Genomic DNA, 15,496 nt, shown 5'->3' with positions numbered 1-15,496 from the left:
CCACCCAGGGTGGTTGTGCAAATGTTTTGGCCATTAATATTGGGAAATCTGCTTAAAGTCCTCCAGTCTCCCTTTCACCTCATTTAACTCCTGATTTACTTTAAAAAAGCTAATCTCAATAGGTGGTCCAGGTATGATGTGACATGACACAAGTGGGGGCCTTAACTCCTTTTTATATATATATATATATATATATATTATTTTAGCGAAAGAGGAATAGTCACATGTAAAAAGTTTGTTTTTGTATTGCCAGGAGTCCTACCCAAACAAATCATATTGATTAATAATAGTGCCTTTGTTTTTAATTGTATTTAAAATAGTGCCATATTAGTTAAATCAGACCAGTTGTTATGTAAATATGAATTTGACCTATAATTATTAGCAGTTTAATTAAATATACTAAATCCTTATCAATCTCATTTCTGAAATAAGTAATGATCAAAGCCATTCAATTGTACCACATGTCCTGTTTGTCAATCCAAAACATTACACTATAAATACAGGTAAAATATTTATGAAAAATGGTCTCCTTCTCCATTCCACAGAAATAACAATTATAATTCATATTCAGCTTGGATCTTTCCAAAACATTTGTACGTGTTCTCATTCATTAGGGCTATTCCTTCTATGAGTTCGCAGATGTCTTTTTAGACTTGATTTTAACTTCAAGTGAGTTCCACACAAATGACATTGAACTCCCTCCCCTGTATGAATCTTCATATGCGCTGTCAGGCTTCCCTTCAGACTGAAGCATTTGCCACATTCGTTACAGCGATGTGGTTTCTCCTCTGTGTGAGTCATCATATGCTTTGGAAGGCTTCCCTTGTCGCTGAAGCATTTGCCACATTCTTTGCATTGAAATGGTTTCTCCCCAGTGTGAATCCTCACATGCTTTATCAGGTCTCCCTTAAAGGTGTAGGCTTTGTCACATTCTTTGCACTGATGCGATTTCTCAGTGTGATTTTTCTGATGCACTTTCAGACCACCTGCAGTGGTCATGCATTTTCCACACACATCACATTTAAAAGCCTCCCCTGTATGAGTACCCATATGATTTTTCAGGATGGACTTGTGAAGGAAACGTTTGCCACATTCAGTGCAGCAGTGTTTTTTCTCCTCTGTGTGAAGCTTCATGTGCTGGGTCATATGGTCCTTCCGGATGAAACATTTCCCACAAGTGTCGCACATGTGTCGTCTCTCCTCACTGTGCCGATATTGCCGATGCCGTTGCAGATTACGTGCTTTCTCAAAGCATTTTCCACACACATCACATTTCAGATCAGGAAATTCACAGTTTTCTTTCTTTGGCTGTCCTGTTAGTCTCTCTTCACTGTGCAGATTTAGCTGATGCCTTTTCAGACTACGTGCTGCTGTAAAGCATTTCCCGCACACGTCACATTTCAGATCAGGCAACTTACTGGTTCCTTTCCTTGGCCGTCCTCTTCCTCTCTTTGATTTGAGAGGCTTTAATCCTGACAGTGGTATTCTACTCTCCACTCCATCCACGTTTCCATTTTCACTGTTGTCACTGTCTGGACTTACTTCAGAGGGGGGCTCATAGTCACTGGTTGATTCAGATTCTCTGTTGTGGCTCTCGCCATCAGATTCTGTTTGGTTCTCCACAGTTATGATGTTGAAAGAGTCCCACATAGACTCTTCGGTATCCGACTCCACCGGCCCCAGACCAGGGCTCCATTCCTGCTCAGGAATAACCTCTTCAGTGAGAGTGAGCTGCTGGAGGTCTGGAGAAAGAATCAAATGTATTTGTATTTATTTAACTAGGAAAGTAAGTTAAGAACATTCTTATTTACAATGACGGCCTACCCCGGACAAACCCTAACCTGGACGACGCTGGGCCAATTGTGCACCACCCTATGGGATTCCCAATAACGTCAAGTTATGAAATAGCCTGGAATCGAACCAGGGTCTGTAGTGACACCCCTTGCACTGAGATGCAGTGTTTTAGCTCAGGAGCCCATCCACAAAATAAATGCCGAAATTGAAGAAATAGGACTACTTTGACTGATTTATCGTACTGAACACACGAGTCCCAGTAAAATATAATACCTTTTCAAAAACGAATTAAATACCATTTAAGACAAAATGGCACATAGAACACTTTTTTAAAATGCATTTTCAATGGACAATGGACACATTTTCTTTAAATATTTCGTCGTGAAATTGGTATGCTATTAAATTGTAATTAAAGTAATTGTACATGCTTGCTAGCTAACGTTATGTAGTTAGCTAGCCATACTGCTTGCGTATCCCCCACATATTTTATTGCTACTCGTCAGTATATACTAATGTACTAATCAAAGCCTAAAATTGTAATGATTAATATTGGGCTACACTGTAAATGCATGTCAAACAACAGAGACACGTAGTCACAAACCTGCTAATCTTTGCAATTTTATCTCTGGTTTGAAAACCAAATCGAGCAGTCTTCGTAGACGTGCAACCGCCCGCTTCAAACGGGAGATTTCTCCCTGGTACTCTGCTATCGTTGTTTTAACTACCACGGATATCTCCAGGGGAACTGCAGCTAATTTTTCATCGAGAACCTCATTGAGTAGCTGTAGTTTAGACATTTTGGGGAGAAAAATAGTGGGAGAAGTTATTGATTTTTGTGCTGCTCAAGAGTTGCTATAGCTAGCTAGTTACAAAAACTGGTGCGAAGTAGGCCAGAATGACTAAGTACTTCCAGGTCTGATTTTTGGGAATATTTCAGAATAAGAGTCCTGTATCGTATCGTATCAAATAATGTTATTTGTCACATGCTTCGTAATCAACAGGTGTGGACTAACAGTGAAATACTTACTTACAGGCCCTTCCCAACAATGCAGAGTGATATATATATATATACTACTGGTCAAATGTTTTAGAACACCAACTCATTCAAGTGTTTTTCTTTATTTTACTATTTTCTACATTGTAGAATAATAGTGAAGACATCAAAACTATGAACTAACACATATGGAATCATGTAGTAACCAAAAAAGTGTTAAACAAATCAAAATATAATTTATATTTGAGATTCTTCAAAGTAGCCACCCTTTGCTTTGATGACAGCTATGCACACGCGTGGCATTCTCTCAACCAGCTTCATGAGGTAGTCACCTGGAATGAATTTCAATTAACAGGTGTGCCTTGTTAAAAGTTAATTTGTGAAATTTCTTTCCTTCTTAATGCGTTTGAGCCAATCAGTTGTGTTGTGACAAGGTGGGAGGTGGGTGGGGTGGTGGTGGTATACAGAAGATAGCCCTATTTGGTAAAGACCAAGTCAATATTATGGCAAGAACATCTCAAACAAGCAAAGAGAAATGGTAGTCCGTCATTACTTTAAGACATGAAGGTCAGTGAATCTGTAAAATTGAGAGAAGACGTACACATTGAGGTGAAGGAGCTGGTTGTAGCCCGGGAGAACGCAGCTGAAGCCTTCATGGAGTGTTTGGAACAGGAGATCGCTGAGCTGAAGAAGAGCGAGGTTGAGCTGGAGAAGCTCACACAGAGGCTCACATCCATTTCCTGGAGGTAACCTCACTGAATGATTGTCTGTCTGTCTGTCATTGAAAAAGGTACTCATTATTGTGGGGTGGGTTTCCCAAATCCTTCATAGGATGCTGGTAGTACGTATATAACATTATTTTACTTGCCAACCTAGACTCACATCTCTTGAACATCAAAGAGCTTCATTGATTGACTGTCAAACTCTCTTTCTCTCTCCTCCCCCTGTCAGAGTGATGCTTTACCATTTTTATTTCAACTTTATTTAACCAGGTAGGCCAGTTGAGAACAAGTTCTCATTTACAACTGTGACCTGGCCAAGATAAAGCAAAGCAGTGTGACAAAAAAAACATACCAGAATACCATGCCGTATTCTGTGAATCGATTATACATTTAAAAATGTTAGTCATTCAGCAGATGCTCTTATCTAGAGCAATTTACAGAAGCAATTCGGGTTAAGTGCCTTGCTCAAGGGGACATCAACAGATTTTTCACCTAGGGATTCAGGGATTCGAACCCGCAACTTTTTGGTCACTGGCCCAAAACTCTTAACCGCTATGCTACCTGCCGATGAATGAATCTCAGAGGGTTGACTGTCACAGATTAAGCTCTCTGTAGTCTAGATAGATTAGAGATTATTTCTCCCAAATCCTAGGATTGTGAAAATGGAAGTTCTCTCTGGGAAAATGAATGTATTAATTTCTAATCTAGCTAATGTTTTAGAGGTATTACTTCTGAAGACAGCATAGGAGGAGAGTGAGAGTGAGAGTGTTTCTGTGTATTCGTTTTATTTCAGACTTTTATGCTACTGTACATAATTTGTAAGCCAGTGCCAATTATGAATGCAAAAACTATAAAAAATGCTTATGATAGGCCTACTACTATCAAAAAATTATTGTGATAAGTGGTTGTTTTACCTACCTTAGTTGACGGCACGGATTGTACAGTGCTCTGGATAGGTGTTTGCTAAATGACTAAAATGTAATGTAAAATGTCAGCATAACACATTACAAGGAAGCAAAATACAATTCAACATGTATTTATTTTTTCTAAATAGCTGAGATTGTTCCAGCAAAGTCCCATGAATTTCACATGTGAGGGTGGGTGGCAGGATAAGCCTACGACAAAGTTGTACATTCAAACTGTGGGTAGAATTAGAAACCCTGCATTTTCAATGGTCCTTTGCTGGATTGTTACAGAGAATATCTTCCTTATTTTTAGTCTGCTGGATTAAACCAAAGCAAGTATGTAATGACATCACCAGAGGGCAGCAATATACAGGGGAATGGGGGGAAATGTACTAGCCCTGAGTTGACCACAGTCAGGTTATGCCTGGATGTGAAGTGAAGTGTGCTCAAATGAGCCATCTCTGCATCTCTCCAATGGTTGACAACACAATAAGGAATTTCTCACTTGGTTTTGATGTCTCTGGCATCACTGTACCTGGGACATCTAGCCTACATCTAGCTTTATCGGGGCGGCAGGTAGCCTAGTGGTTAAACTGTTGGACTAGTAACCGAAAGGTTGGAAGATCAAATCCCCGAGCTGACAAGGTAAAAATATGTCGTTCTGCCCCTGAACAAGGCAGTTCCTAGGCCGTCATTGAAAATAAAAATGTGTTCTTAACTGACTAGTTAAGGTAAAATAAAACATGACTTGCCTAGTTAAATAAAAACATATACATATTACCTAGACTAACCTGTGCCCCTGCACATTGACTCTGTACCACCTGTATATAGCCTCGCTACTGTTATTTTATTGTTGCTCTTTAATTATCATTATTAATTTTTTTACTTTAGTTTATTTGAGTAAATACTTTCTTAACACTTATTTTTCTTAAAACTGCATTGTTGGTTAAGGGCTTGTAAATAAGCATTTCACTGTAAGGTCTACCTACACCTGTTGTATTCGGTGCATGTGACAAATAACATTTGATTTGATGAGCATTTATGCTGTCGATCCTGCAGGCTGCATATAATATATTTAAGCAATAAGGCACGGGGCGGGGTGTGGTATATGGCCAATATACCATGGCCTGGATACAGCCCTTAGCGGTGGTATATTGGCCATATACCGCAAACCCCCGAGGTGCCTTATTGCTATTATAAACTGGCTACCAATGTAATTAGAGCAGTAAAAATACATATTTTGTTATACCTGTGGTATATGGTCTGATATACCGCGGCTATCAGCCAGTCAGCATTCAGGGCTCGAAACACCCAGTTAAAAAAAAAATATATATATATATATATATATTCTGCAGGGTTGGGTAGGTTACTTTCTAAATGTAATCAGTTACTTTTAGATTACTTTCCCCTTAAGAGGCATTAGAAGAAGACAAAACATGTATGTTACCAATTGAACGACATCTATTGCAAGGATAAATCAATGTTAAAGTTTACATAGCTGGCCATACATGGATGTTACATTTTACTTTATGGTTTGCTTATGTAGGCTTCTTCTAACCTATCGCTTTCTACCACATATAATAATACGATTCAATTATATCTTTATATTTATCATTTATAAGTCCAAAATGGATGTAGCAACTACATATTGTTATTTTAAGTCTATAAAAAGTGTACGAGTTTGAGCATGTGTCCATTAAGCCTAAGGATAAAGACATTTTTATCACCATGAATTAGATTGAGCAATAAAAACCCCACTTTTATTCCATAGGCTGGGTTCCGCACTATGCAGCTGTCGTAAGAGCGCATTTTTCACTGACTGTCCACTGGTTTCAAAAACAATGTTTGATAGGCAGCTTAAACTTCTTGAATTCAACCATTATTTGGTTTAAATATCACACATTTAGATTTGTGAACAGCCATCCACAACAACCACAATCGGAAAGGCGCAAATAGCTAAATGAGAGAGTAGCAGCGTGATTCACGTCAATCCGCTTTGTAGATATCAATAATAAGTGATGTCCGTATCGCTGTAGACTACACCACTGCTGTCATCCTTACCTCCAAGCGTTTATTCAAGTTAGATCATTTTTGGATGCCTACACCAGTCGCACCATTGGGAGAGATAGCTTGGACTGTAACCTACAAAAGCCTATTCCTATAATATTTTTCCCGCGATCCATCAAATACATTTGGTGTGTCATCGTAGTGGTCTCTGACTTGTGGTCAGACTCGCTCAGGTGGAACAAATTTAAATTTGCGCATTTTTTCAATGCTGATTTGAATGTCACTGAGAAAACAGAAGTGTGAAATATTTTTTTTCGTAAACATTCTTTCTGAATATAAAAGTAATCCGATGGTTTTTCAAAAGTATCTGTAATCTGATTACAGTATTTTTGCTAGTAATGTAACGGATTACATGTAATCTGTATTTAGTGTACCAGTCAAAAGTTTGGACACAGTTACTCATTCAAGTTTTTTTCTTTATTTTTAATATTTTCTACATTGTAGAATAATAGTGAAGACAACAACACTATGAAATAACACATATCCTATGATGTAGTAACCAAAAAAGTGTTGAACAAATCAAAATGTATTTTAGATTTTAGATTCTTCAAAGTAGCCACCCTTTGCCTTGATGACAGCTTTGCACACTCTTTCCATATTAGGTAAAGGGTTTGTAGAAGGAGGATCTCTCTCTCTCTCTGATATCTGTAGATACAGCATTTATACACTAAACAAAAATATTAACCAAACATGGGACCAACACTTTACATGTTGCGTTTATATTTTTGTTTAGTGTATATACACTCTACAGATATAAGAGAGAGAGAGACATCCTCCTTCCACAAACCCTTTACCTAATATGGAAATCAGTTCCATATTACAAACAGGGCATTGTCATGTCATGATCTCTTATGGATGGCATTTTGCTTTTCAGAGGTGAGAAGCCGGTCAATACAGTGTAGCTATATTACTGTGATTTGTTATTAGGCCTATCACAGACACTACTAAATATTAAAGTGTTTGAAACTGTTTGAAATACAATGGATGAACTAGTAGGTTATTTCAGACATTTTAGACTACTGTTTTGTCCTAATACAACCCCACAATGATTGAATCCTACAAATCCCAGAATTCAGACGCCAAATAGTGTTTCGTCACGTGATTCATGAAAACGTCAAGGTGTGTTTTGTAGCACGAGAGTGGCGCAAAAGGTTTTTCCTTTGAACTGGCAGAGGCATGAAGTGGTTATTCTATAATTAGCGACCTGGATGAAAACATAAAGACACATTTCGTAATTTCCAGAGGACAACTGTTGAAACCAAGACGAAGATCTATTTAGCGGTAGGAGGATGGAGATTGAGAAGAGGACAAATGGATTTGAGTACACTGATCGGAGCAAGTCAATTAATGGTATGTCGCCTATATCATTTATTTTCCATTGTGAAATTAACCATAACTCCACTTTCCCAAACACCCATGTAGCCTAATTTCTCAAATTAAAGCAGAAGCTGAGGCTATAGCCACGGTGATGTTGGCAAAGTGGTTGCCCATTTATAACGCTCTGACTCCCCAACCCAAATAAAGTGCAAGGACAACATTGAAGTGAACGACTCTATGATGTGAAACCATTGTCACATTGACTGGGGTGGGCTGACAGCCTAATTGTGATATTCCTCGTTGATTTTACAGTGAGGTAGTTTAGTATGCTTCAAGCAGAATCAGAAAAATCCACCTAATTAAAAAGACTTGTAGGCTACACCTACTTTTTGTATAAGCTGTATCAACATCGATAATTAGTCAATTGCAGATAGTAGAATAATTACTCATATTTAACCGTCACAAATAAGAACTGGTCTTGAAGTTACTTGAAAGGTTATGCTGGTGATTAGTGTGCAACCACTACTAATCATTCTGTTTATTGATCTCTTTAATTTGCCTATCATTAAGTAAAAATACAATTGAATAAATGTAACATTAGACCACTCAGATTATTCCAGGTCTGATTAGTCTGTTCCAAGATTGAATAATTTCATTTTTGGGGGTGGATCATCTTAGGCCATAACACACATTTGACACATTCTTTGTATGCATTTTGGATGTCTCTATTACAATTAAATGGTATTGTAGGCATTTAATGTTAACTAAGGGCAATTCCATGGTAACAGAGTGACGCTGAGACAGATGTTTCACTTTTAAAATGTATGTCAAACAAAAACCAATGATTGCAAAGTTAAACCATACAATACTATGCACAAGGACTACTTTGAACATTTTACAAAAACATTTTTACTTTAAGAACATTGCAGATGCAAAGTTTGGTAACAGAATGGCAGCACAAGCCGTCATTCTATGGCGAAACTTTGCATCCGCACCATTCTAAAAGTAAAGGTGTTTGGAAGAGTTTTAGTCCTTGTGCATAGAGTTATGGTTTGTTTAACTTTGCAATCATTGATTTTAGTTTGACAAACATTTTAAAGTGAAAAATCTCTCTAAGCATGACAGTGTTAATGTGGAATTGCCCTCAAGCTACAAGGACATGTCTCTCAATTGTGGTGTTACCAGATGTAACCTGCAGATCAAAGCCTCAAAAATAACTTGTTTTTCTAGTTTATTTCTGTAAGATAGACCAACCAGTAGGAGGGCTACAGCTGCTGAAAACAAATTATGTTTGTGTCATTCTACAAATAGAGTGCATTTTAGGAAGTGTAATTTAAAAATGAATAAATAAATTCACCAAATGTTAACATTCTGTCATGAATAGGACTGTGAAAATAATTGCCAGTCTTACGGTAATTGACCGTTAATTAACATAAACATGTTGAGCATGTCCTGGCTTCCACACATAGTCTGCAAGCCACTGATGCAGACCTTTGGAACATCTACATAAAAAAAGTCTACATCAATTTAATATAGCATATACATCACAATACATTTATTATTTATTTTAGACAGCTCTAAAGAAACATGATATTAAGAAAATGTAGTCTATTTCAAAAGAACAGAAATGCATACTCTGAGATGTCCTTACGTTTGGCTATGCCTTATGGCTGTGGGCTACATGAGTTCATTTAGCAGACAAGATTTGCTAAGAATTCCGTGGTGTTATTTTAAGAATGAACAATACAATTGAAGATTAAATAGAAAGGATATTTTCCTCAAACGATTTGCGAGGGAGTACGCACATGTGGCTATTCTGTGTTGATTGGTTAACAAAGAAACAGGTCCTCCTATATGCTTAATTTAGTTATTTATGCAAATGTAGTTGTGATATAAACGTTGGGCTATATGTTTTGATTTTTAAAACATTCTAAGGCTGCATGATGCGACTCCAGTGATGATTTTAAAAAAAAGTTGCTGCACACACTTCATCAGTCTCTCATTCACAATTTGACGAGGACTTGATAATATTCTCACCAGGCCTCAAATTTCCCGGTGGCATCCCCCTTGTGTGGCCGTAATGCCCCCTAAAAAAATCCATGCGTTTTGCTGCCAAAGTGGCCGTTGTGACCTTAGGCTGAATATAATAATATTAATTCCCTTCTCCCGGCTGCCAATTGCCGTGCTCTGAAGCACCTCTCACTCACATAGCTGTCTCAGATATCTCAATTGTTATTAGCCAATGCCTGTCACGTGATCGGGTCCTTCTCAAAGGCATCTGAAGTAGGCTACAATTGAAGACAGACACATCAGGGACGCAACTGTGTCCTTCCTTCTTATCGAATTCCGAGGCGCATATTAAAGATGCTAAAGAACTGTCCACGTTCACGTTTCTTCAGCCAACAAGATGAGTAGGTCTAACGAACAGCAAAAGCACTAGCCTATGTCAATCTACTATCCCCCATAGTACAAAAGTTGACATATTCTGTGCGAGAAATAAATATTCCAAACATAGTCTGGGACAGTTGTGGGATGCGATAGATCCCAATTGAATACAACCAATAGCATCAAAAAACCTTTTAAAGCAATGAGGCTGATCGTTTGGCTTAGCTTAATAGTTTATAAAAATGTTATTTCATCACATTATAAGTGCAGCAATGCGCACACGGCAGTAGGCTATAAGCGCAGATGTAAAAAAAAAAAAATGCAATCAATTAGCAGGAAAACACCATTCTCAGAAGTGACCGCAAATGCCATTACGCATGTAATGCTTTATTATAAAGGTACATTTTTATGGTGAAAATGATCTAAACCTAACTTTAAACTCACGCGTCGCCTATGTATGCCGGTTAGGCTCTACACTGGTTGTAAAGCGAATTGTGTTATTTCGTTTTTTGGCCACTTTAGTTGTGATACAAACCTTATCAGTCTACATGAAGTGTGTGACTATGATTTGAAAAGTCGCAAAAAAAAGACGTGCTGTTCTTCCAATACTGCACCCGCTGGGCATCATTCACAGGTGATAATACATAATTCACAAGTGAAAGGCTAAAATTGTCACCCCATCAGACTATTCTTAGTTTAATGTTGTCTTTACATATACTGAATAATAAACAGTACCAGTCAAAAGTTTGGACACACCTACTCATTCAAGGATTTTTCTTTTATTTGTACTATTTTATACATTGTAGAATAACAGTGAAGACATCAAAACTATGAAATAACACATGGAATCAGGTAGTAACCAAAAAAGTGTTAAACAGATCTAAATATATTTTATATTTGAGATTCTTCAAAGTAGCCACCCTTTGCCTTGACAGCTTTGCAGCCTCTTGGCATTCTCTCAACCAGCTTCACCTGGAATGCTTTTCCAACATTCTTGAATGATTTCCCACATATGCTGAGCACTTGTTGGATGCTTTTCCTTCACTCTGCGGTCCAACTCATCCCAAACCATCTACATTCAAATCAAATTTTATTGGTCACATACACGTGTTTAGCAGATGTTATTGCAGGTGTAGCGAAATGCTGGTGCGTATAGCTCCGACAGTGCAGTAAATTCTAACAAGTAATATCTAACAGTTTCACAACATATACACGTACATCTAAGTAAGGAATGGATTAAGAATATACATATATGTCAGAGTGGCATTGGATTAAGATACAGTGGCATAGTATAGAATACAGTACATGCATATGAGATGGATGATGCAATATTTACACACAATTAAAGTGACTAAGATACCGTAGAGTACAGAGATACCGTAGAGTACAGTTTTCACAGATGAGATGAGTAATGCAAGATACGGAGACATTATTAAAGTGGCTACTGTTTCATTTCCTGGAGCTGGCCAGTGATTCCTAATCTAGGTATATAGGCAACAGCCTCTGATGTGCTGGAGATGGCTGTTAACAGTCAGTGGTGCAGTATAGAATGCAATACAGTATATACATATGAAATGGGTGATGCAATATGTAAACACAATTGAAACGTGCCTAAGATACTGTAGAATAGTGTGGAGTGAAGTTTATACATCTGAGATGAGTAACTCTAGATACGCAGCATTTATTAAAGTGGCTAGTGATCAATTTCTAAAAGTGGCCAGTGATTCCTAATCTGTCTATAGGCAGCTGCCTATGATGTGCTAGTGATGGCTGTTTAGCAGTCTGATGGCCTTGAGATAGAAGCTATTTTTCAGTCTCTCGGTCCCTGCTTTGATGCACCTGTACTGACCTCGCCTTCTGGATGATAGGCGGGATAACAGGCAGTGGCTCAGGTGGTTGATGTTCTTGATGATCTTTTTGGCCTTCCTATGGCATCGAGTGCTGTAGGTGTCCAGGAGGGTGGGAAGTTTGATCCCGGTAATGCGTTGGTCAGACCACACCATCCTCTGGAGAGCTTTGCGGTTGTAGGCGGTGCAGTTGCCGTACCAGGCTGTGATACAGCCTGACAGGATGCTCTCATTTGTGCATCTGTAAAAGTTTGAGAGAGTTTTAGGTGTGAAGCCAAATTTTTTGGCCTCGAAGTTGAAGAGGCACTGTTGCGCCTTCTTCACAACACTGTCTGTGTGGGTGGACCATTTGTTTGTCAGTGATGTGTACACTGAGGAACTTGAAGCTTTCCACCTTCTCCACTGCGGTCCCATCGATGTGGATGGGGGGTGCTCCCTCTGCTGTTTCCTGAAGTCCACGATCAGCTCCTTTGTTTTGTTGACATTGAGTGAGAGGTTATTTTCCTGGCACCACTCCCCCAGAGCCCTCACCTCCTCCCTGTAGGCTGTCTCATTGTTGTTGGTAATCAAGCCCACTACTGTCGTGTCGTCTGCAAACTTGATGATTGAGTTGGATGTGTGCTTGGCCACGCAGTCATGGGTGAACAGGTAGTATAGGAGGGAACTGAGCACGCATCCTTGTGGGGCCCCAGTGTTGAGGATCAGCGAAGAGGTGTTGTTTCCTATCTTCACCACCTGGGGGCAACCCGTCAGGAAGTCCAGGACCCAGTTGCACAGGGCGGGGTTCAGACCCAGGGTCTCGATCTTGATTATGAGCTTGGAGGGTACTATGGCGTTGAATGCTGAGCTATAGTCAATGAACAGCATTCTTACATAGGTATTCCTCTTGTCCAGATCGGACAGGGCAGTGTGGTGGTGATTGCATCAACTGTGGATCTATTGGGGCGGTAAGCAAATTGCTACCACAGCAATTGGTTTGAGGCCAGGTCATCTGATGCAGCACTCCATCACTCTCCTTCTTGGTCAAATAGCCCTTACACAGCCTGGAGGTGTGTTGGGTCATTGTCCTGTTGAAAAATTGATAGTCCCAATAAGCGCAAGCCAGATGGGATGGTGTATCGCTGCAGAATGCTGTGGTAGCCATGCTGGTTAAGTGTACCTTGAATTCAAAATAAGTCACTGACAGTGTCACCAGCAAAGCACCATCACACCTCCTCCTCCTCCGTGCTTCACGTTGGGGACCACACATGCAGAGATAATCTGTTCACCTACTCTGTGTTTTACAAAGACACAGCGGTTGTAACCAAAAATCTCAAATTTGGACTCGTCAGACCAAAGGACAGATATCCACCAGTCTAATGTCCACCGGTCCAAGCAAGTTTCTTTTTCTTATTGGTGTCCTTTAGTAGTGATTTCTTTGCAGAAATTTGACCATGAAGGCCTGATACACAGTCTCCTGTGAACAGTTGATGTTGAGATGTCTGTTACTTGAACTCTGTGAAGCATTTATTTGGTCTGCAATTTCTGAGGTGTAGTTAACTCTAATGAAGTTATCCTCTGCAGCAGTTGTAACTCTGGGTCTTTGTTTCCTGTGGTCCTCTTGAGAGCCATTTTCATCATAGCGCTTGATGGTTTTTGCGACTGTACTTGAAGAAAGTTATTGAAGAAATTACTTGATATCTTAAAGTAATGATGGACTGTCGTTTCTTTTTGCTTATTTAAGCTGTTCTTGCCATAATATGGACTTGGTCTTTTACCAAATAGGGCTTTCTTCTGTATACTACCCCTACCTTGTCACAACACAACTGATTGGCTCAAATGCATTAAGAAGGAAAGAAATTCCACAAATTAACTTACAACAAGGCATACCTGTTAATTGAAATGCATTCCACGTGACTACCTCACGAAGCTGGTTGAGAGAATGCCAAGAGTGTGCAAAGCTGTCATCAATGCAAAGGGTGGCTACTTTTTTAAGAATCTCAAATATAAAATATTTTTATTTGTTTAACAATTTTTTGGTTACTACATGATTCCATATGTGTTAGTTCATAGTTTTGATATCTTGACTATTATTCTACAATGTAGAAAATAGTAAAAATAAAGAAAAACCTTTAACTGAGTAGGTGTGTCCAAACTTTTGACTGGTACTGTATGTGTGAAATGAGTTTTGATTTAGAATGGGCCATTATCATGCATCTTTCTCGAAATGGGGGCAGGGGGAAAAAGACATGCTATCGCTTTTCCCTTGGTGAATTTTCATGCCAGCCAGGTAGGCTATACTCCTGTTGTAAAGCGAAGCAATGTGCTTAATATTAGGAAAGTTGAGAAGTAGATATATTAGGCCTAGCCTATAGAAAGCTGGTGGGTTTATCTTTTTAGTAGAGGCCATCACTGTTTTCTCACGCAATTGCATATTCTATAGAAATGTTGCACAACATGATCTCATGGGCTCTCATGAAGTGTTTGATTTGATTTCCGATTACATTTTCATTGATGTCAGAGTGATTAGAGGGACAGTAGAGTGCTGAGTACCAGGCAGTTAGCAAGTTTGGTAGGCTACTAATGACCATCAGCAGCATCAAAGCATGGAGAAGCCTTATTACCATGACTAAACGGTCATGTGGAATTTGACTGCGTTAACCTCTTCCTGTTGCACACAACAAGCTTCCATTCCCCCTGTCACAAGGGGAGTTTTATTTAACCTTTAACTAGGCAAGAGTTTATGGCTGATTTAACATGTAATTGTCAAACCTGTGTATAGTATTTTTTTCTTAATTGAATCTTGAGATGGCAAAACATGTTTGTTAACAAAGTTGAACATGTGCTCTTCATGACTAGGGCTGTTACGGTGACAGTATTACCGCCACACCGGCAGTCACGAGTCATTAACAAAAAATAAAAACATTTTGAGCCTATCTTTCTATTGATAACTGGGTTGACATTTTATCCTCGACACGTACAGTTTTTTAATCATTTAAAAAGGAGTAGTTTTACCATATTAAAATGAGAGTTACGTTCACTTTACAGGGTTGACCATAAACCTGAGGGTCAAATGTAAATTAATCACTAATCAAAGATCTCCAGGAACTACTTTCCCAAAGCAACAAATTAACCAATACTTTACAATGATGGTGAAAACTTGTGAAAATCTTGGGGTTAAGTGAGTTAAAAATTTGGACAAATGTTATGTGGGACATGTCAATATTGATATTTTCAGAGAAAACTGTTAAATAATTTTTATGAAAAGACACGGCTATTGGAATAGTTTAATATGGTTTATTTAGAGCATAAATGTATGTGATCCAACTGTTAAAATAAAATGTGCAAATGTAAATAAAATGCATACATATAAATAACAAAACGTCTCTCTCTTCATATGGACCGACCACTAAAATGTTTTTCTAATTAAGATTTTAGTGTATATGATTGAATGCTAGCCTACTATTTTCTTACCATGAGTGTAGG

The 15,496-nt window shown here is 38.6% G+C and overlaps 2 protein-coding genes across 4 annotated transcripts in view; one reads left to right on the top strand and one right to left on the bottom strand.

The window, feature by feature from the left end:
- Positions 1-276: 276 nt before the first annotated feature.
- Positions 277-2,709, bottom strand: LOC139544311 (zinc finger protein OZF-like). The gene is made up of 2 exons (XM_071351279.1): positions 2,396-2,709; positions 277-1,742 (listed from the first exon to the last, which is right to left on the bottom strand). Exons 1-2 carry the CDS (start codon positions 2,589-2,591, stop codon positions 604-606), a joined length of 1,335 nt encoding a protein of 444 aa, XP_071207380.1. The 5' UTR covers positions 2,592-2,709; the 3' UTR covers positions 277-603.
- Positions 2,710-7,609: 4,900 nt separating this feature from the next.
- LOC139544574 (nuclear receptor subfamily 6 group A member 1-A-like) overlaps positions 7,610-15,496 on the top strand; it is a 181,930-nt gene continuing 174,043 nt past the window's right edge. Inside the window, exon 1 of one of the 3 annotated variants that reach the window (XM_071351869.1) lies at positions 7,610-7,832. In XM_071351869.1, coding sequence (XP_071207970.1) covers positions 7,772-7,832 — 61 coding nt within the window. In that variant the 5' untranslated portion in view covers positions 7,610-7,771. The remainder of the gene's footprint in view (positions 7,833-15,496) is intronic. The other 2 variants (XM_071351867.1, XM_071351870.1) reach the window with 2 other exon arrangements.

The sequence above is a fragment of the Salvelinus alpinus genome, chromosome 18 (assembly GCF_045679555.1).
Source record: "Salvelinus alpinus chromosome 18, SLU_Salpinus.1, whole genome shotgun sequence".
Classification (NCBI taxonomy): domain Eukaryota; kingdom Metazoa; phylum Chordata; class Actinopteri; order Salmoniformes; family Salmonidae; genus Salvelinus; species Salvelinus alpinus.
The sequence above is the reverse complement of the archived record's forward strand: the minus strand, read 5'-3'. Positions and strand labels throughout refer to the sequence as shown.

What these genes read in the sequence shown, in the direction of transcription:
- LOC139544311 (XM_071351279.1), bottom strand. Translation starts at nt 2,591, where the DNA reads ATGTCTAAACTACAGCTACTCAATGAGGTTCTCGATGAAAAATTAGCT. An exon ending in AAAATTGCAAAGATTAGCAG is followed by an intron (nt 1,743 to 2,395) that starts GTTTGTGACTAC and finishes TTCTTTCTCCAG; the next exon opens with ACCTCCAGCAGCTCACTCTC.